We start from the raw sequence: 21641 nt of genomic DNA, 5'->3' as shown, positions 1-21641 counted from the left end.
GTTGATGATATTAGTTAATATCACTTGTATTTAAAATAAACTTAAATCTTGACAAAATATTAGTTTCATATATTTGGGGGAAAGAGTGACAACACAAATGAGGGAGGTGTTTTATTAGTTCATCAAGGGCACAAATCAGCCTGGACGTGGAGAAGAAACCAGTGTGTTTGTTGTACATAACTTGTCGAATCCGAAATTAATGTCAGCTTTTGGCTTGTTGCATGCGTGAGAGATGCTCTGCTAACAAGCAGGACCCGCCTGCTGCAGCGCCACTATACTTGTCTAACTTTGTATTGTCATGTGACAATCGTGAATGTGTGTTAAAAAAAAAAAAAAAGCTGACACACCCTTTTTTCCTTTTGAGGTCTGACTTGAACACCATAGTGGTCTTTTATTTACTCAACTGCACATGGGGGGAGGCAACAGACATTGACTTCAAATAGGCCCACTTTTAAATGTCCGTCGTTGTACATAATGTCTACTGTTTCTCATTTTTCCCCTAAATGAGAAAAAAAAGAAGCGTCTATTTGAGGAACGTATTTAATTTAGTTGGATGACGGCCACGATTTGAGGAAATGGGGTAGTACAAATGACCAAAAGAGGCACGCTGGGAATAAATTAAGGCACTTGCTCATCTTACGAATATACAGTATCTCCACTTCAAGTGTCTTTTCCAAAACCTTCACACTCGTTCCAAAACTCCCACCACTTCACAGTTCGTCCCGCGAGGTCCTGGCGGCGGGCAGCGGTGAGTCCCCCGTGACGCTGTTCTGGGCCACGCTCCGGATGCGGCCCTGCTGGGTGCTCTTGCGGGCGAGCCGCCGGTCCCAGTCGGTAGCCACGGCCTCGTCGTCCCAGATGGTGGAGGTCTCGGTGTCGCTGATGTAGCCCGGCTCGCCCGTGTAGTGCGTGGGGTAGATGAGCAGCGGTTCCACCGAGAAGGCTCGCAGGTCTCGCGGCTCGTAGTGGGACATGTAGTCCACGCTGAGGAGGAGAGACAGCAAGACGTTTCATGCTTGGCTACAAACAAGGCAGGCGGGTGGATGCTCATACTGCTAGCTTTATGCTAACACATCATGGGAAATGACATAGACAGGCTAGCGGATAGCATCCTTGCGGCAGGGTCATTAGATGTTAAATAACAGATATTTGAACACAAATGGTGCAGAAGCACACGTAGACCGACAATCAAACAATTGAAGCAAAAAGTCTGGACGTGCTTTGAACTTACCAAACTGTTTGTCATTGACGAATTTCTACAATACATTAAAACACACATGTCCCGTCATTCCCATTTCTTTCCCTATTGAGTGAGCGAATGGCTGTGAATACACACAGTGTATTTACAGAGTAATCTATACAGGGAACACTGGACACACATCCTTGTGTATTTGCATTAGTAACACACACACACGCATGCACGCACACACACACACACACACACAGCACGCATCCCTCGCCCCCCCTTGCCTCCAGGCCACTATCAATGGGAATCCTGTCCCCCTCTCCGAGCAGCAGGAAGAGCCTTGGCGGCCCGCATTCCTCAAAGAGAGGCAAGCGAGGCAGGAGGGGGGGGGGAGTGGGCGACATAGGGCGAGCGCACAAAGTCAAACCTTTGTTGGGGCTCTCGAGTCGTGCAGAAGGTGCAGAAAGAAAAAAAAAGATGCGAGGGCATGAGAGGTGTGACAGAGCCCTGAGGGACGCCGGAAGAAACTTCTGCTGCGAGTTGAAAATGTCGAAGCGACTTACTTGGGGTGTTTGTTGAACATGACGGGCAGGAACTCGTCGACGGGCAGCATTTTGCTGAAGCCTTTGGCGTTCAGCAGCTTGGTGGCTCCCTGCAGCGACAGCGCGTAGCCTAGCGTCCAGTACGAGTAGTCGGCCTCCACCAGGTTGTTGACGCCGTCCACGGAGCGCTCGGGCTGCTTCACTTGCATGCGCTTGCGCCCCACGTAGCTGACAAAGAAGATCCCAAATTACATTTCTAGACTGATGACCCAAAGGGAGTGGAAAAAAAGTCAAAGAACGTTTTAACGTGTTCTTACATGAGGTCCCAGTCCAGCTGGGCTTTATCCGTATCCTCCATAATGGCCTGGAGTCGTCGATTGAAGCGGGGCTCGAACCTCACGTCGTCCTCTAGAACAAGAACTTTGCGGAGGCCGCGCTCCACCACCTGCGGATAAAAAAAAACGGCTTGCTGAAACCGTACCGATCCCCAAATATTCGCTCTCACCTGGCTCCATATGGAGTGATGGCTAAGGAAGCAGCCGATCTCGCCTCGGGTCAGAATCCGGCCCGAGTACGGGTCCTTGTAGCTGGGCAGCATTTCGATCCCCAGCGCCTGCAGCCGGGACGTGTTGAGGGCTCTGAGAGGTTCCGAGAAGAAGTCACGCTAGGTCTCAAAAACACTTCGTGGCGGGAAAGGAACTCGAAGATGTTGACCTACTTGCCGTCCACGGCGTCCAAGAGCGTGACGTGCAGGCCCAGCGCCGACATGGTCTTCAACATCCGGCTTCTTCTGTCCAGCCGACGCTTCAGGTTGACGAGGAAGATCTAAAAGGAAACACATGACGCATTCTGTGCGTGCCCAGGCAGGGAAAAGACTCGAAGGGACAAAAAAACTCACGTCATCGAAAGTCATGGTGTCCCGCGGAGACGGCGGAACGTGAAGATGCTCAGAAGGCTCAAGACTGTGCTCAACTGTGCAGGAGAGAAACAGCAAGTCAAAATGTGGCCGTGATTTAGTTTTCCGAGTTGGGCTCTGCAGGACAGCGAGTGGAGGAGGGCGGACAGAGAAGCAAGATGAAGCTGACAGGATGCAATCAGAGACGCCAGCGGAGGTCAAGGGGAACCGGGCGAGCCGACATCGTGAGGCGTGACAGATTGCTGGAAAGCGTGGGTCGGCTGCGCGTGTGCGCACTCACTCAAGGCCTCCGTGGTGGTGTGGATGAAACTCTCACGCTCATCCTCCACAGTCTGGTGTTGTTTGAGGGGGACGGGAAGGAACCCGTAGTGCTCTCTGTTACACACGTGCATCTGCACATCTGGAGGACACACACACACACACACGTTGACATTGCCACCACAACGCCGTGACCCTGCAAGGCAAATGTGTGATGCAACATACTGGCATGCAAATGCAACACATTCTTGTCAAGTGTATCAAATGGAAATCTCCAAGGTTGTGTTTGCACATTTAATATGCACACACCTAAAAATCAGCACACATGCTTTTGCTCATGGATCTGCTTTTACTTTTGCTACAAAGTCGTCTTTGTTAGGAACACAACAAACACACAAAGAAAAGCAGCTGAGTGTTGACGGCTGTACTCCCGTTTAAGAACTTTTGTTACTTGACCGGAGCCCGCCGTTAATGACAACTGACAAGCCGGGTCCAAATGTACTAGTTTGCCTGGAGCTTCCAACTCACCCGCTTGACGTGCGGAGAATGCAAACACCATGATGTCATCGAAGGACCAGCTGTAGTCGGGGTGAGGCGGGTAGAAGGCCAGATCTCGGCTGGACTCCCGTCTCAGGTCCAACAGGAAGGTGCTGTGCACCATGGGGACCGGGAAGCAGCCCAGACGCTTCCACTCACGGATGGGCTGGTAGTCTGGGGTCCTCTTGTAATAGCCCTGAAAGACACCACAGTGTGGTGATTGTTGTATTTATTTTTGTGTGGATGGATAAATGAATAAATAAATACATTTAAAAATAAATAATGTAAAAATACATACAAATAAATACATTTAAAAATAAATAAATGAACAGACCAAAAATATCATATTTATTTATTCATCCATCTCCATATTTATTTATTTGTCCATGGATGGATGGACGGACGTACCTGTGGGGTCATGGCGCACCAGTAGTTGGAGTACAAGGAGCGGGACTCCATCATGGGGGCGACCACGGTCAAGTTCTCGGCGATAAGCAGGTTGAGCACACGCGGGTTGGTGAGAAGGTTGTCACTGTCGACAAACTACAAAAAAAAGATTTTCATTTAAGGAGGGATGGAAGCAAATTATTTCAATGGGGAAGATTGATTGGACAAATGATTCAATGAAGAGCTGGCTCAAGCTTCTACTGCGCCCATGAGCTGTCATGCCGGTTGCCAGTGGATGCAACCGTTTTCCCACACTGACAGCAAATCAAATATTTTTCGGGCACGAGTCTTTCACATACCAGTATAAAGTCAGCCCATCGTTCCCTGGCCGCCTTGAGCGCCGCCTGCCTCAGCTTCATCACATGGTTGAACCTGGATGAACACCAGTCCTTGGGACCCCACTCGTCCGTGTAGAACCTTCACAGAGCACCGCTCATTAGTGAAGAAAGACTTTTCTTTTTTTATTGCGTCATTATAAGGTAAAGCTTTGTTTCCCTAACCGAACCTGTTCACTCAAAAAATGCTGACCTGGGCTCCTCCATGGGCCTCCACTCCACGTAATGGTAGAGACGCTGGGCGTTCATCAGCCATTCTCGCAACATGGCCGTGGTGTTGTCCACGTTGTGGTCGCTGGCGGCCCTGGAACGACACCGAGGACGCCCTTGCATCATCTGGACAATAGTATTGGGACGCTTGAGCATGGCATGACAGTCATGACATCTCTTGACGTTGTTAGGATGGATCCCATTTCCATTTATTTCTCGTTTTAATCATTATTTTGCATTTGTAAACCACTGTGGACTTCATACGCCAACAAAGCTTGCCTTGCCTTTTGCTTGTGGTGTGTTTATAGATATGCACGTCAAAACATGTACCAACACGCGTGTGTGTGATTATTCACACAGAAGGAAGCCTCCACGTGATGACTGTTGTTATTTCATTCTAGTTTATGGTGTCTCGTCAAAGTGGGGAACACCTGATGTTGGATGGTCGTAATGAGAAGAGACGCACATATTTACACGCTAAAATGCACATGGACCAGACATACATGTGCTGCAACAAGCCCGAGGAGTGTGTGACATGTCGCAGCTTCAGGCAATTCATGTAACATACATTTCAGCACTTCAGATTAATTATGATAGCTCAAATTTGAGAAGAAGAAAAACCCAACCCAAATTTTGCATTTCTGTAAAAATAATGTGATCCACGTGCGTGACTCCAAAATAGACTTTGGGGGAAAAGTGACAGCAAACTAGCAGTGGAAAAGTCCACCAAAGCAAAAGCCCGTTTACATGTTTGTGTGGGTGCAATTCCAGGTATGAAGCAGCTTGTCATTTGCTAATAGACGTGTTACTCTTTGGCATTGCCTGTAAATGACAGCGTCGGGAGCATCGTCTTTACTTTTGAATTCCAGGGGCTGTCATTTGGTTGTAAGTCATAAAATGTTATACTCAACATAAGTAAATAAATCAAGAAATAAGTTGGGAAATAAAAGTTTGCCTTCGAGAAGGAAATAACTCATTTTCCAGGGCGCAAAATAAAAGTATGGAAGCCTCAAAGAGTCAAAGAGCACATTAATGACTAACCAGCATATAAAGCAGGAACATAAATCAAATTTCTTCCTTTCAGCTTCGTATTGTTGATGTTTTTAAGAAGGTTGTTTTGACTGACGTTTGGGTGAAGCTTTTTTGTTTTGTTTTGTCTCTCCCATGTCTGGCTGGCTGTCTGCACGGTGCAGGGCCCTTCCTTCCCCTCTCAGCTCTCTTGAGCACAAGCTGTGACTTTCCACCATGACTAACACGATTACATCGCCCTGCTTCTTCAATGCTGCTTTTTGCATCTGTAATGAAGCATCACTGTAAAATGTAAAATATTCCACGGCTGAGGTTAGATCACAAGTGGACGCCATGTACTCAAGGCCACACAGATACTAAATTGGACAAAAATAGAGAAATGTTACAAAATCAAGAGAATGGAATGTCATGATGAATATTGAAGCCGATGTAACAGTATGACTGCTCTGCCTCGTTGTAAAAATTGATTGTATACTGCAGCCTCATTATTTTGCTCCCCGAAGGTGTTTTGTTACGTCCCTCTTTCCGTTGCTGTCTACGATGTCATCAACATCTGGACAACACATGCTTAACCTATACAGACGGCATCTAATACAACTATTGTGACCCTTTAAAGCTTAACCTTGGTAGAATGTGAACGGAAAATGAAAGAATATGAACGGAAGATTAAAGCAAATATATTTTGGCCATGATACACGTTCAGCCATGTGATTGGTAGGTGTGGTTTGAATACATTCAGAAGACACGCCCACATCATTTGGTAGTGGAGAGAACGACTTGATTTTTCATGATTTCGAGGGTACGTGCCAATTTTGTAATCATTCAAATTTGTCAGGTTTGTTTGCATCTGTAATGAAGCCAACTCTCATCTGTGGAGTGTCAAATTCATAAATTTCGCTTAACAGGGTGTTTAATGTTGTCGTCGCTATCCCGAATGTCAGCACAATATTGCAAATGCCGTGGATATTTGAACGTCTTTCCTGTGAAGGCCGAGAAGAAAAAGAGTGAGAAATTCCTCATGAGTCTCAACGTCAACAAAAAGTGGACTTGCGCTCAAGCGTGACATTCAGTAGTCACATTCAAGGTTACGTGGAGGCTTGCATCTTTGCCCCCATAACAAGATCGGACGCCCTGAAAACCATACGGCATAAGGCATCAGTCCGAATAAGACACAACTCTAAAATAATATTTCATGATCATAAAATCAAGATGCTCCTTGGTTTTTTCCCAACATGAATGGTGATGACATCTACATCTAGCAGGTGTGCCGACTCCCATGAATTAAAGTCAAAGTCTGCTTTAGCTTTATGATGAAAACAAAGAATAAAGCAAAGTGTCATAAAGGGGCAAACTGAAATGAACAGTTGTTAATCGTAAACTGAATAAAAAAAATGTACTTCTACTAGGCGTACCTAATAAAGTGACCTCCCCATTGACTTTCCAGCGCGAGTTTGTACACATTTCTTGACACGCATGACTTAGCCCTACTACTAATACTCCCTCTCTCCCTCCCTTCTCTTTTAATCCTGCTGTCAAAGCAATTTAATGTCTCCTTTCATGCACCCCCACCCTCGCGTTTTTATGATTAGTGAATCGGTTGAATTATGTGGAAGGAGTAGCAGGACTTTGATATAATAATAAAGTGAATGGTGTAGAATAACATAATAATAATACTGATAATAATAATAATAATCTACTGACCAGATTGCGATGCGCTCCTTGGGGTAGTCCAGCCTCTCGATGCATCCCAGGTAATGAGCGAGGCTGTGCGCCGCGTTGCGAGCCAGGATGGCGATCAGGACTTTGGGTCGGAGCAGGGCCGACTCTTCCGTGGGGCTCACATCCGCCTCCTGCACCAGCGTCACGGGCTCCGAGCCCACGGCACACAGCGCGGCCAACAGCAGCAGAGGCATCCGCATCTCGTCGGCTTTCCTTGGTTGTGCTGCTGCTGCTGGCTGGTGGAACCACCCGGACACACCGAAGTCCTGACTGAAAAGTGCGAGTGCGAGTGCGGGTGAGAGAGAAGGGGAGGGGGGGTGAGAATGAGACTCCTGTCACACCTTCCCTTTGAAAACAGTCAGCAACTTTTGAGCTACGTTATAATTGGGGGGTGGGGCTAAATATATTGACTATTATCTTTAAAGAGAGGGAAATGGCAGGGATAAAAAAATAAAAAAATAAAAAATCCCTGCTGTATTTGATTGTGCTGGTGTGTAACTGTAATTTGCCTGCAACGAGCGAGTGAGTGCATGAAGCTTCTCTTAATGACAGACGGCCACGCCGCTCTGTTTATTTGAGCTGGCATGTCGGCCATTTAGGAGAATGTTTTTTCCTCCTCGCTGAGGTCATGACAAATGATCTTTGTTAGTCACCGCATAGGAGGTGTCCGAAGCGTGCCTGAGCAAAAAAAGAAAATCACAGCAATTGAGTGCGGCCTAATATCACAGGTAGCAGGCATTATTTGAAAGCATTAGTTTTCATGACATTTGACTAAATGACTGTAATGCCCTCACACGTGGGAAAAGAGAGCCGCGGCTCCAAATGCACTTTAGTAATATAGTTTTTTAATCCATCTTATGCTAGCATTTTTGGGCCGTGTTTTCCAATAAACAGCCAAGGTTTTAAAATGTCTTTAAACGTGTTTAAATTATGCTGGACATTGAATAAAATATTAATGGATGCTCTATATCATGTGTTTCCGACTGTTTGACATTGCCCCGTATTTATAACAGTAAAGAAGGTTTAGTATTCGCCTGCACGAGATGGTGATAATAACCTGGTGCGTGTTGCCACCTGGTGGACAAATGGTGACATTGCAGGCAGCCAAAATAAATACGTTTGACCTTATGACCCTTTCATGTGAATGTTTTAGCGTTCATTTTTAATAGAACCATCTATCAAGCAACAAAATGTCTTACTTTGCTAAGAAATAAAACAAAATGAACAGGCGTGACGATTTTCAACACTCTTCTACCTAAGTGTGCGTGTTGCATTCGATTCAATTCATTTCAATGTGGGAAAATTGATTTGACAAGCATTATCAATAGTTTAACAACAGCAGACAGGAGAATCTTTGGGCGCTAGAGGGCGCTCTTGCTTCAGTCTTCAATCCAGCTCAATCTCACACACACACTCCCATATTCTCAGTCTCTGACACACACACACACACACACTTCTTCCATGAATTTGCACACACACAACCTGCACGTTGTAAACAGTGTACGGGCTAAATGCTGCCATCCTGTTGATTATGACAAGCCACGTCAGGCTGCACATTGATTGCAAACTGGACTCGTTCCAGCAACTCTGACTCAGCTAATGACAACAAGCCTTCAACCTTGGGAGTAAATCATCAACACTGACTGAGCACTGAGCACTCCCTTAGCCTTTTGCACTCAAGTCGCAGCAACGACGATGACGACGACAACAACATCTAGGTATGGTAAAAAGGGTGCAGTCGTTGAACGAATGCCAACGTGCGTTTACACAGAACGGTGGCGATTTCAAGTAGGTCATCCCTTTGTGGCTGTGCGGCGTGAATGCAAAATCGAATTGTAAAAGCTCGGGGGGGACCTCCCACTCGTGTGAGGAGGTAATCCACGCTGTGAAGAGGCTTTACATACAAATTTGGGGGTGTAGATGTGCACATTCAATTTGGTACAGGGGGGCCTTCAGTGGGCACTTCATGACAATTTTACAAAGCAATAGAAAAAAATGGAACTGCAAGAATAAAATACATGATAATCACCAGTCTTGCTGATTCTATAATGTACTCATGATTGCTACAAATAAGCTCTGAATAGTTTCATTCTGAGCATTAGTCAACGATGGTCAACGTGCTGGCCCGGTATGGAAGAATTTCAAATCTGATTGGTTGAAGAAACAATCCTGTCGTGACTATAAATAAAAGTTACATGGCCCGGCAGTGCCAATTTGAAATCTGATTGGACAAAAAAAAAAGGACAAAATTACAAAGAGGGAAAAAAAAAAAAACTGTTGAGAATACGTTGACACACTGATGGAAAAATGATTACAATTTAGGTTGTCAAGTGATGCGAGAGCTTCTGTTTAGGTCAGCAGAGGCCTTGCTCACTGAAACTACTCAGCACCACTAAATGGGAGCTACAGCATATTGCGGTTGGCGAAGGCAGCGTGCATGCTCAGCCCCCCCACCCTTCGCCTGTTGAGTCATCAGCTGTGTGGGGCAACAAGAACACACACACACACTGAGTCACATCTGTAAATAATGCCCCTTATGACCACAAGCTCCTGTTTTCAGCACACTCGGCGGACATTTACTGCACGACGACTTTCCCCTCTGCATTTGCACTATTTACACAAGGTTGATGTAAAAACACTGAAACAGGAGGTGGCGAGGATTTTGTGCTACTTGCGTCATCTTACTGGAAAGAGCATTTTCTTGGACGGGCAAGCGCCATCTCTTCTCGCTGTACTCCTCTACAACATATATTATAGGCCAACTATTATTGTGCCACTGGTTGGCCGCATTTCGAATGTTGCTAATCAACGTTGACATGATGGGGGGCCCTTAGGGTGCCCAAGCCCAGGAGAAGGAGGCTGAGTCAGCACTTCATTTATGAATGTAAAATCAATAGGAATTGTTGAAAAGAAAAAAAAAAAGCCCACTTGCAATCAGGTATTGATTGACTGTGAATCAACTCCGAATTGTTGCCCAAAAGTATGGGAACATTTAAATATTTTTGGATTGCTTGGAAACCCCCCCCCACACATCACACATACTCCCACATCTCACACTCTCTTACACACACACACGCTAAAAACTTTGCCCTCTTTATTTTAATAGAAAAAACATATACAAATAATATAACAAGGGTATCTCCGGTAAACAAAACAAGAAAAAAGCAACCACGCATTCTATTCATTCTCCCCATCCTCCCTCTTCAGTTTTGTGTTGCTACAGTGCCTGAGTGTGTGTAGACGCTAAAAAGGTGTGTGTGTGTGGGGGGGGGGGGGGGGGGGGGGGGCGGCGAGTGTCTTGAATGTTGAACTTTGTATGTGTGTGTTGAGGGAGGATGAGGCAGCAGTAACCTGCTCCATGTTGATAATTTACAAGTGTTCCAAAAAAAAAAGGGTGGGGGTGGAAAAAAAAAAAAAAAAAGGTAGCGGACTCCTGCCTCTTATTAAAATATCACAAAATCTTTCTGTCCAGCTTGTCCATCAATAAAGTTCCATTCCGTAACTCTTCTTCACCTCTGCGGGCCGCCACATTTGGGAATGTTCGCTCTGTCCTTTTCACTCGTCAGTGCACTCGGGGTGGAAAAATGTTCTTTTTGTCATTGACACTTAAAATACTTTTACGTCGCCGTAGCCCGTACACCCCCCGCTGGTAAAACACTGATTGGACGCCCTCACACACTCACACACTGTGAGGCTTTCAATTGGTGTGATGTCTGGGAGGGGCTGGTGCTGGGGGGCCTCTGTGCTATGTCGTCGTCGCCTCCTCCTCTTCTTCCTCCTCCTCCTCTGAGCAGTAGTCTCGCCCCTGGTAAATAAACCAAAAGATTTGTTTTCATTTAGGTTCAAAAGGACATTCAGGACAGTTGGAAGGTGCAAATATCTACGTACGTTCTTTATCCTCTGCAAAGACTATTATTAGTGCTGATGAATTGATGATGGCCCTCATTAACTCGAGACATTGACGTTTCTTTCGAATGCACGTCATCACCCCCCGCTACTTTCTTTCACCATGAGACAAACAAACGCAGCGCTCCCTCCCCTCCTCTCACCTTCTCAATCTTCTCATCCAGCATCCGGAAGAATTCCTGCTGGCTGTCTGACGTGTGAATGCTGGGCGAACGAGAGGAAGTTGGAGGATGAGGACCAAGAAGAGGAGGAGGAGGAGGCAGCAACAAATACATCATGAGAATTTTCCATTAGGCACCCCCCCCCCCCCCCCCCCCCCCGCCAGGCGAGCTCCCCGCTACGCACACACGCAATTCCTCGATACAGTGTGAGAACAGCTCAGCCTGGAAAGAATTTGAATATCCGTCTAGCAAAAATATTAGCCGACGCAACGTCAGAAAGGCAAGAAAGCTACGATATGACAACTAAAAATAGCAAAACACAAATTCACTTTGACCGTCCTTGATGAAGAGGACGGACGACTCAGCATTTTTCATGTCTTTTTCCATGACGCCGTTGTGCAGAAAAGGAAAGAAGCTCGGTTGGTGTGTGTCAAGAGCGCTGATGCGGAAGGAGGTGGCCGGCAGGGCTGCGGCTCTCGTGCATTTTTCAAATCAATCACCGTACCCATTCATCGGGTAAAATTGGATTTAGTCTTAGTAAACAACCAAATGCGCACGCGGGGGCACAGGTGATATAAAACGTCCGACTCTGAGCGAGCTTGGTCATGTTAACGGCTCCTCTCATCTGGCAAAAACCGGAACTCTTTTGGCCACTTACTTTGATTTAATATTTGCCGCCGTCTCTTTCTGCAACTTGCCCCTTTGCGGCACGTTATTTCTCTCCTGAAACACACAAATGACATTTATGAGCGTAACGAACATCCGCTAGCATAATACTAACATAGAATGCAATAGAGGTGCTAATGGAGTAGCAACACACACACAAAGAGTCTACCACAGAACTCATTAACGCTGAATCTCATCTGACGTGTTACTACACTGAAGGTGCAAAACTAAATTTGGACTTGTCTGATCGGAAAAAAAAAAAAAACCCTGCCCGACCTCCATTTTATACTAAACGTCTTTACAAAAGTGTGTCCTACACGGAGCAGAGGATAAGCGCTTCCTTCACGTTATAGCGAGTATCAGCGCGCTGATATAAAACAGTGGCTGCTTCTGTTTCGGCGAGATTTATGACTTACATTAGTTCTTGTTTATAGCCGAGCGGGACGGCAGGCGGACCCACCTGATTGGCTGCCACACACATGCGCTCCTCAACTTGGAAATGAAACGTTTCCAAAGCTTTAGCACACGTCATGGCTGATTTTTTTAAGCAATACTTCCTTATAGGGGGTTTTACATTATACACAAAAAAATAAATAATTCAGAGCAAGAGGCAGAGAAGGTCCCCAACGAAGTTCCAGTTGAGAATAAAAGTCATTTTATAGACAGCAGTTGTGTAAAAATATATATAATGCTAGCCTGTCAACTGCTAACATTACGCTAGCAAGCGAATTCTGTGTGTGTCTCACCAAGTTCTCCTGGTTGCGTACATTTACCCGGTTTTCTTCCCCTCTCATGTACTTCACCTCCTCCACCGCCTTCATCTTGTACTCATCTGGGAGAAAAATAGAAAGACGCACGATTAGAAAGGTATTAATGGGCGAGCCGTGCCACGGGAGAGTCACGCCCAATGTGTCCCTGAACGCTTCAAGACGCTGCAGATGAGCTCAGTGGCGCTGAGTGTGTCTAAATCATAAATAATATGACGCCGCGAGATGCAGCACACTTAGGAGCTAGCGTCGGCGGTCGGAGCGCCTCGCCTCACTTGGAGTGATTTACCTGTCGCGTTGAATGGAAACGGTCGGCCGCTTATTGACGTTGAGCTGTCGGTCGCCGTGGTTACCGTGCCCTTCATCACTCAACTGTCATTTATCGGTCAGAGTCGCCTCGTCTCGTCTCGCGTGCACAATATATTTTTTGGGAATAAATTTGTCATTGTGATCGTGACCTCGACCTCCCACTCCATTTGACCCCTCCCGGACGGGATTTCCACTCCCTCCTCTGTATCAGTTTCACACTTTTGCCCCCGCCAGCTACCAGCAGCGTTTATCCGTCCCATCTGTGCAACTTTGCACCCAGCTGATTGCTTCGCTCTGCCCAAGGGTGGGGGTGAGGAGGGGTCATGTCCGTGTTACACCGAGGATGGATTGGCGTGCGCTTCATATCATGCTCGTCCATCACCTTGTGCGTGCGTCATCGCCACGGCAACCTCAAATGTCAAATAATGACGGGAGGCGGCGAGAAATTATGTGGAAAGCTGGCTCGAGATTAAAAGATGGAAAGAGGAGGGGGAGGGTTTGTTCTTTGCTCCTGTTTGTGCGAGGAATGTAAACCAAGCGGGAGCGAGCCGTCTCGTGTCTCAGCATGCCGAGACGCGCCGGGCGTGAAAACACTACGCAGGCCTCGGCCGACGTGCAACAGCGCGCGGCCCTGTCGCGCCGAGGAATTAAGAGCAATTTAGTCCGCCGTGTTTCAAAAATAGAGATAATCCGCGTGAAATGTCATATTCAATATTCTGCAGCCGGAGGAGGATGCACACGAGTAGGCAGAGTCGCCGCCGCCGCACACTGCGAGATGCTCAAAAAGGATCCGGCCGCTGCAAAAAGTGACAGCTGGCCACCGGCAGTGGAGCAATTTAGCAGAAGGACTTCTCGCCATGCGAACTGTCCCGCGTGCGAGCCTTCGTCACGCTAACGACAAGCTGGACCCGCGGCGGGAAGGATGGAGGGACGCTTTCGCAGAACAAGATTGGAGGATAAAAGGGGGCCACCTTTTCTGACGTCTCAGTTAGCGAAAGACTAAACATTGATTTGATTTTGTGTTCACAAGTGTACAATTTATGTCCTGGTTGGTTTGTGGCTCACTAACGCAAATTGAAGATCCGTCTAAGTGGGTCATTTCACTCTCTTATATTCACGCAGATTAAAGGGAAATGTAACAGAGTGAAAATGCTGCAGAGCTCCAGGCACTGAAAATAAAAGACTTGATTTAAAAAAACAAACACTTGCTGCTGTAGACCACAGCTCACATGTAGATGGCTGGCTCTGGGTGCTGATGTCACTCATTGGCCACGCCCCTTAAAAAGGCACACATCTAAATGTCTAGAATGGATTATAATGACACCAGTTGATTTCAACTGAGACTGATTTGAACAAATTAAAGTCACAAGTACCACCGCATACTAATTTTCATAATGAACAAAACATCCTCTTGCAAAACGATGACGAGAAGAAGGACCTCTGAGCCACTCGGCTGGCACATCACCTCCACACGACGGCGCAAATAAACCACATCATGTCGAGAGTGCGGCTGTTTTTCAAGTGCTGTTTGTGTAATGGAGCTCAGCCATTTCCGGTTATTGTGCGTGAGCGAGGGAGGGAGGGAGGAGGCGGCGGCGGCGGCGGCCGTTAGGGGTTTAGTGGCCACAATCTGACAGCATCAGACAATATCTGGGACACGAACACGTTTAGCCACAACAAGGCCTGACCGGCAATCTGTCGACGGCCGACTTGTCATAAACACATGCACAAATGAACGCACACGATTTAAAATACAGCGAAGCCTCATTGAAACGGGAAGTGTCAGCCTTCAACACAGCAAACAAAAAGCAACCTCCAATCCATCAAACACCTCGAAAGCACCAGAGGTGCATATTGGCATGGCTTCTGGGGATTAACCGGCTGGCATGAAAGCACTCAATTAAGATCCGCTTGGTCACGTCCCCTCTCGGCACGTCAAAACAATAGACTCCACACTTACGGACGCTTGCAAAGCCAGAAGATTAGGAGCTATGATCGTCAGAGGATAGCGACAGCACTCATACGGGGCCCACTGCTGAGGAATTAAGGACCGCAAAATGAAGTCGGCAAGAATTTATTGACGAGGTGAAAGTGAGACCGGGATGGTGTGTGTGCGTGTCAACTGACCGCCAAAGAGGTCCCCGTTGCTGTAGGCCTTGCCACGGCCCTCGTCTTCGTTGGGCACGGCCGACACCTGCTTGGCCGAGGTGCAGCCCATGGCCTCCTCACTCTGGGAACGCTCTCCTCATCGCACTCTCACCTGATAACACAATCAGCACAAGGATGCATTGAAAAAATTGGACCATTATCAGCATTTTTGGAAGATTTTTTCAGTTTTTTACAAAATATAAAAAGTTTCTCAAGTCATATTTGAATACCGTGTTTTTCCATGCATAATGCGCAAAATGTAACTAATTTATTGTCCTAAAATCTGGGGTGCGCATTATGCATGGGTACAGCAACTTTTGACGAAAATCTCCCTCGAAATAAAACTTGAAATCACACCTTTCTTCTTGTTTGTTGTCAATGGCGCATCGCATTCAGCCATCCTGCCCAACACACTTAGTCAGTAAAATTCATAATTGACGACACATCGTTTGATGCGATGGTGCAATCCTTGATGGTGTGTTATTGTCAAATATTGTTTGTTTTTTAATCTCCATCGCAGACCGGATATCATACGGAGGCCGCCATGACAGTATGCGCAGAACGGATGCGCAAGACACGTCAGCTATATAAAGAGCGAGAGTTCAGTTCTCTACCTATTAGTTTCAATTCACAGTTTAATTAGCAGTTTCAATCAGCAAATAACAAAATGCGTATTACAGGTCATATTTTATTTCACAACACTTTGCCTTGTTCCTTTCTTCTCTGCTGTTCACTTCAAACACGCTCCATACGAACACAATGCTCTCGTATCAGACGCTTGCTCGATCACCTGCTCGTTTGCTGTCACAAGGTACCCTACACAAATCCGAAACATTTCTTCGCTATCGAGTTTGCTAGCGCATGCGCAGTGATACTGACCGGCAGAATAACATCCGGTTGTTCCCGAAGATGATCTTTTTTTCTGAAATAATTTTACGTTTACGGACTTAAGTAAGAGTCAGAATTTGGGTGCGTATTATACATGGGTAGAGGCTTTTTTCCAGCATCGACATGCCATTTTTAGGGTGCGTATTATGCACGGGGGCGCATTTTGCATGGAAAAACACGGTACTTGGAAAACAACAACAAAGTACACTGCTATGTTTTCGTAACACATGGGTGCAAAGTGCGGCGAGACATGTTGAGGGGAAAACAAGCGTAGCGTATCACGAAGAACTCTGGCACGCCTCCTTCTGAGTTTGAAGTGAGCACCACACGGGTGTGTACTCTATGTGTGTGTTGTCTATTTGTGTAGACACGGCAGGCTGCGGCAGGTGAGCGCAGGGTGCGGCCACGGGATCTTTGTGTTAGGGTACAAAAGGACGCGAAACCAAAGTCAGCTGGCACATTGTTGTCTCATTCAAATCTGTTTCAGAATCACCTGAGCTGGACTTCCACGACATGGTTCAGAAACGTGCAACAAACTTGCTTCTTCTTCCTTTTAATGACCTTTGACAAAACTTGAAACAAGTTCCCGCCCATTTTGACATCCTCTTGCTAGCTAACAAAGCTAGCATCCGACAAACGGAGATTTGAGCAACACCTTTCGCTTTGGTGCTTTTCACAGCGTCAGCTACTGATGGGCATTCCGTTGCTCTCTGGAGGAACACAAACGTCACGCTGCGACGGCACAAGATGAAGACATCTGAGGAAGAATGGCTTTGCGCTGAGCTTGCACACAAGAGACAAGTCGACATTTAGCAGCTTGTCGCGAGCCTTCCTGCTACAACGCCACTTGGTTCCCATAATGCTAGCACCAAACTGAAAGAAAATACAATGCTTTATTCTTTATGTGTCATTTCTAATCTTTCTTTATTTTACAGAGAAGAAAAAAATTACAGTACAACACCTTTTTAAGAGCTCGGTAGATAGCATTAGCTTCACCCATGCTAACATTGGGAAATGCGTACACCGAAAAGGCTGAATGAAGTGATAACTGGGAAAAAAAAGAAACATTTCTTGTACAGTATGAGTTGGGCAAATATGTAGATATGCTATGTATTGTTATAATAAGGAAATAGCCATTTCAAAGCAAATTTAAAGCTGAAAGCAAATTTGTACTTGTTTACGTCCCACCACAGTCGTCGATAAAGAAAGAGTGCAAAAGTCCATCGAGTTAAAGAGCCTGGCTTTCATCAAGTAGACCGCTTCACAAGGTTGAGGCAGCGTACGAACCAAGGCCTCTCATTTGCGCGTATTGAAACATCAATTTGTGAGTAGCGGCGCGCTAAAAATAGCACGGCGGCAGCCCTAGAGCTTTTGTTGCGAGTGTGGGATAATGCTAGGCTGCGTGAATCTGCGAGGCAGGCCGCTCTAATTCGGGTTATGCGCGGGGAGGAGCAACAGGCTGGCTATTACTAAAACAGAGGCAGAAGAAGTCTCAAATCTCAAGTTACTGTTAGCTTAGCATTGCGGTTTTGCTCCGCGTACTTTCTGACAACTTGTCACGACAACACACTTTAATAATGGCGGGGCCATTAGGAAAAACCACATTTGAGAAACGCACCTTGAACCCTTTGCACTTTTGCCAATTCACACACACACGCTGCTCTGACATGATCCCATCTCGACATGAAACGCGACTCCAGATGTTCTCTATAATCTCGCTCGGCGGCGTCGGAAGCCTTACTCATTAGTCATGATGTCATCAAGCAGGTTGCCGGACCGGGAGCTATCGAGCTGGCTTTCAAACGACAACAAAAACACACCCTGGGACAAAAAGTCATTCTGACAACGGCGCAGCCCTCCAGCTTGCCCCTCTCCTGGTCCTGCCTACGTGGACTTTGGGTGGTGACCTGGAGTGGCTGGTGTGAACAGGCCTCGTTTGTTTAAGGAGGAACTAGTGAGCGAGAGAGAGAGAGAGAGAGAGAAGGAGAGGGCGAGACGAGTTGCATAAGGAGGTGTATAGGAGCAACGAGCGAGCCGTAAGGTTCCGCAGACGCCCGAGGCACCGAGCCTGAAAAACGGGCTGGGCCCAAGCGAACAAGAAGAGGAAGACGAGCAGGAAGCGTGAGCGGGGGGGAAGGCCCCCTTTTTCAAAAGTGGCTCACGCCTGCACCTTTCTCGCTTCAACAATCCGAATCCTGGATGGAGAAGTGACGACTTTTCACACTTTCACATCGGCTTTTTGGGGGGGTAGGCGATATAAGTGGTTAATTACGGGAACGTTTTTCTTTTTCTCACCATTGAACTATTTTTGTCTGGCACACGATCATTTTTGATTCTTCCAAAACGAAACTTTTTCATAAAATTACGACTTCCGTCATATTTGGATTTAATCGCCCCATTTTATTTGATTCTCTTGATGACGGACTCGTAAAAGCACACGCGGAGAAAGTTTTTCCCCAGCGCCATGTGAGCTCTGAGGGCTTGCAAAACACAACTGCTGACAGCAGATGACACCTTCCAAAAAGATCAACAAAGCATTCAATTCATGGCAAGGATGCCTCTGTCCCAACACTGACAAATCGTTTTCACGCCAGACATTGTGACCTGGCCCGCTTTGAGGAGAACAGCCACAAATCCTGACAGCATATTCTGAGATATCTTACAAACACTTGACATGAAACGCTAGCAGTATGTCATAACATACTACTAAAAGAAATGTAAACAAACAGAAATCACAGATGGATGGAGCACCCCAGGGAACGTATCTAAGGGCCCCTTACATTTGCTTTGGAAACAAACTTCCATAAGTCACATTTGTCTGGCTCGTGTATCACTGCAGTTCACAATCAATATTTAACAAGCGACAAAAACAATTCAGCGACTCGCCTTTATGACGAACTACCGAGGTCCGCGCAGAGTAAAGCGTCTATTTAAGTTCGACTGGTTTTTAGGGGCCTGTAGTGAAAAAGCGGGCGTGCCGCCAGAGTGCGCGTGTGTGCGTAACAACTTGACAATCTTCTGCAGCACATGCCACAGCTATGCAACAAGTCCCATGCTGTCAATCAGTGAGCACTTTTTCAGGCTGGAAAACAGAGCAGCTCCTGTCGGCCGGCACCCCCGCCCCTCACCCGTTCAAATCCTCCATCCCTTGTCGCGCTACTTACAACAACTAGACGATGACTCAAGGAGATACGAGCGAGTGTTACGAAAGCTGCCAAAAGTACCGACTTAACTCTTTGACGCGAAAGAAAAATAGATGTCGGACAAAAACATTCTCAACCGAAGTACTACCTGAAAAATCGACTATAGTACAGAAAAGGGATTCGTTACTTCCCAGGGACTGTCAAGCGTGTGTGTGTGTGTGTGTGTGTGTGTTGGCGACCTCCCCAGGCTTGTCAGGCTGATGGAGGTCTTAAAGTGGGACTAGAGAAGCGCTGCAGCATTTGCTGCCTGGCTTGAGTAAATATTATGGTGTGTCCACAATACGAGCAGTGAATCAGAAGCTTACACATATCTCGGCTTTTATACCGATATATATTTTATCCTTGATCATTTTTAATAGTTAATTGATGGTTTTTTTCGTGATACTAAATGTTCTATTTATTACCTGGAATAGAATTTCAACTGGATGTGGCACAAGTGTTTCCACTTTCTCTTGGCTTTGCAACGAACGCAGCTGCTGGCAACTCCAAAGCAAAAGACAAACCAAGCAGCCAGCCATTAATATTCATTGAAAATGATCTCATTTGAAGGAAATGAATCAATCTGGGAGTTAATTGGCAAGCCCGCCGCCGCGGGGAAGGTTCCATCTCGCCCCAGCGCTCCGTTTCACGTCTCATCGCGGCGCTATTGTTTTCGATACAAACGAATAGTGAGTCATATTCGGCAAACGTTTCGAAAGAAAAGCCGCCAGGTTGCAAACACTTCTCATGGCGTGACGAATGCAGCAACGATGGCTGAGTGCAATGAAGACTATTTTGATTGACGTGTCAGTTTTACACTCAACTTCAACTAAAGAAGCGTGCGAAAGCATTTGGACTTTTCAGGAATTTGGATCATTCCCAGCAGCACACCTGGGAATCACGGTAGGGAAGACGCAAGATGCGGAAGAACATGACGAACCCAGTTGATGGACTCTGAACCCGCGGCATCCTCGTCAGCGCCGCAACAAGACGACTGAATGCAGCTTTTTTATTGTTCTGTGCTGCTGAGGCCAGCTGAAGGGCAGAGAAGACACCCAAGCCTGCGGGATCACGTTACGCTGACTTCGGGGGGTTTGCCTTTAGACCACCTTGTCACACCTGACCGCTCTGGTGGGCCCCCGGGAGCAGTCATGAACCACGCCAGACAGCTAAACTCTGCATTGTGACATCACTACGTAGTTACAATCCATTTAACAGAAAATAATACTTTGGGGGGACCGATGTGGCAGGGCCAAATTCTGATGTCCAGCAAAGTTGGCCAGCAGTCTCAGAGAGAGCGTGCACAAGATTCTGCAAAACCTGGTCGCAGTTTTTGTTGCAGCTCGCATTAAGAGGGTCGCAATTTTTTTTTCTCCGCACCATCATCAGCCGCCACTTCATAATTATGGAACTTGGTCCAAATAAAACTTGTGAATTCAAACTTTTTGGGTGACAGTTTTCTGATTTTCTAATGTAAAATACGACTAAACGCCTTGGCTCCGTAAATGTTCGGGAAAGGCTGACGTAGTGCAGCAATTGGTTTCCACTGAACGGCAGGCTGGCAAGCACTGTGGCTTCCTTCCATCTGTTGAGTGCTGCTCCCCGGCTGAGGGGCCTCGCGAAGCGGGGAGGGAGTGGAGTGGAGGGTGGAGGAGTGTCGACAACACACGAAGCCCGACCAAAGCGGTTTCAAGTGCTCCGCGGTTGGAACTCGACAAGCACACAACCCCGGCCGGCGTGCGGAAAGAAACAACAACCAGGAGGGAAGCGCATGGAGGCAAACAAAAGTACTTACGAGGCAAGAGGCGCCGGTTCCGTTCAGTCCAGGCTTGGAGGGGAGGTGAGGCCGCTCCGTCTTCTTCCGGGCTCGGCAGCGGCGGTGGGTCGGACGGGCGGGCGGGTATGTGACTGCGAGTCTCCGGAGGACTGAAGGCGAAGTGTGCGGCTTGCGTCATTCCAGCAGGATGCCGCTATTGAGTGAGGGCGCCAACGCAGCCATCTTGCCGCGGAGCAAAGCCACCAATCACAGCGCGAGACGAGACGGAGGCCAACCCACTTCCTGAGCAGTAAATACTTCGTTACTCTAACGAAGTAAAGTACATTTGTAGCTGGACTCCAGCATATTCGCGGATTTTTTTTGGTCCAGTATTTATTTATATTTTTTGATTTATTTGTTTTGTATTGGGGCGTCCCCCATTATGTAAATATTTGATTTCTGTAATCAGGCAGATTTTTTTTAATGTACATTAACTATACTTCTGTCTGTTCTTTTTGAGTTGACTACAGGTACCAATATCTGTACATCTAAAGTACACGAGTGAGTACTTGTTCCTCTCCCAGCAGTGAAAGTAATCCAACAAGATGAGCTATTGCCCCCCCTCCAACTCCTCACGCCTTTAAAGGTCGTGTATTTATAATGTATACAACATTAATCA

The 21641-nt window shown here is 46.7% G+C and overlaps 2 protein-coding genes across 5 annotated transcripts; both read right to left on the bottom strand.

Annotated features, from left to right (window-relative positions):
- Positions 1–509: 509 nt before the first annotated feature.
- Positions 510–7476, bottom strand: colgalt2 (collagen beta(1-O)galactosyltransferase 2). The gene is made up of 12 exons (XM_037250250.1): positions 7162–7476; positions 4415–4525; positions 4186–4303; positions 3848–3982; positions 3431–3635; positions 2925–3044; positions 2627–2700; positions 2447–2553; positions 2234–2366; positions 2046–2173; positions 1750–1956; positions 510–984 (listed from the first exon to the last, which is right to left on the bottom strand). Exons 1-12 carry the CDS (start codon positions 7377–7379, stop codon positions 711–713), a joined length of 1830 nt encoding a protein of 609 aa, XP_037106145.1. The 5' UTR covers positions 7380–7476; the 3' UTR covers positions 510–710.
- A 2780-nt stretch (positions 7477–10256) lies between these two features.
- On the bottom strand, positions 10257–21163 carry zgc:92140 (uncharacterized protein LOC447854 homolog). Of its 4 annotated transcripts, none has more exons than XM_037250109.1 (6): positions 21002–21163; positions 15116–15248; positions 12659–12744; positions 11905–11969; positions 11229–11289; positions 10257–10984 (listed from the first exon to the last, which is right to left on the bottom strand). In XM_037250109.1, exons 2-6 carry the CDS (start codon positions 15204–15206, stop codon positions 10925–10927), a joined length of 363 nt encoding a protein of 120 aa, XP_037106004.1. In that variant the 5' UTR covers positions 15207–15248; positions 21002–21163; the 3' UTR covers positions 10257–10924. The 4 variants fall into 4 exon arrangements, with proteins under 4 accessions (XP_037106004.1, XP_037106005.1, XP_037106007.1 ...); XM_037250110.1 differs by lacking the exon at positions 21002–21163 and adding an exon at positions 17650–18014 and having other exon boundaries at positions 15116–15247; XM_037250112.1 differs by lacking the exon at positions 21002–21163 and adding an exon at positions 17766–18014.
- Positions 21164–21641: the final 478 nt, after the last annotated feature.

The sequence above is a fragment of the Syngnathus acus genome, chromosome 4 (genome assembly GCF_901709675.1).
Source record: "Syngnathus acus chromosome 4, fSynAcu1.2, whole genome shotgun sequence".
In the NCBI taxonomy this organism is placed as follows: Eukaryota; Metazoa; Chordata; class Actinopteri; order Syngnathiformes; family Syngnathidae; genus Syngnathus; species Syngnathus acus.
The sequence above is the reverse complement of the archived record's forward strand: the minus strand, read 5'-3'. Positions and strand labels throughout refer to the sequence as shown.

What these genes read in the sequence shown, in the direction of transcription:
- colgalt2 (XM_037250250.1), bottom strand. Translation starts at nt 7,379, where the DNA reads ATGCGGATGCCTCTGCTGCTGTTGGCCGCGCTGTGTGCCGTGGGCTCG. An exon ending in AGGCCCATGGAGGAGCCCAG is followed by an intron (nt 4,304 to 4,414) that starts GTCAGCATTTTT and finishes TGCTCTGTGAAG; the next exon opens with GTTCTACACGGACGAGTGGG. An exon ending in GGTGCGCCATGACCCCACAG is followed by an intron (nt 3,636 to 3,847) that starts GTACGTCCGTCC and finishes GGTGTCTTTCAG; the next exon opens with GGCTATTACAAGAGGACCCC.
- zgc:92140 (XM_037250109.1), bottom strand. Translation starts at nt 15,206, where the DNA reads ATGGGCTGCACCTCGGCCAAGCAGGTGTCGGCCGTGCCCAACGAAGAC. An exon ending in GCGGCAAATATTAAATCAAA is followed by an intron (nt 11,290 to 11,904) that starts GTAAGTGGCCAA and finishes TCGTTCGCCCAG; the next exon opens with CATTCACACGTCAGACAGCC. An exon ending in TGGATGAGAAGATTGAGAAG is followed by an intron (nt 10,985 to 11,228) that starts GTGAGAGGAGGG and finishes TTTATTTACCAG; the next exon opens with GGGCGAGACTACTGCTCAGA.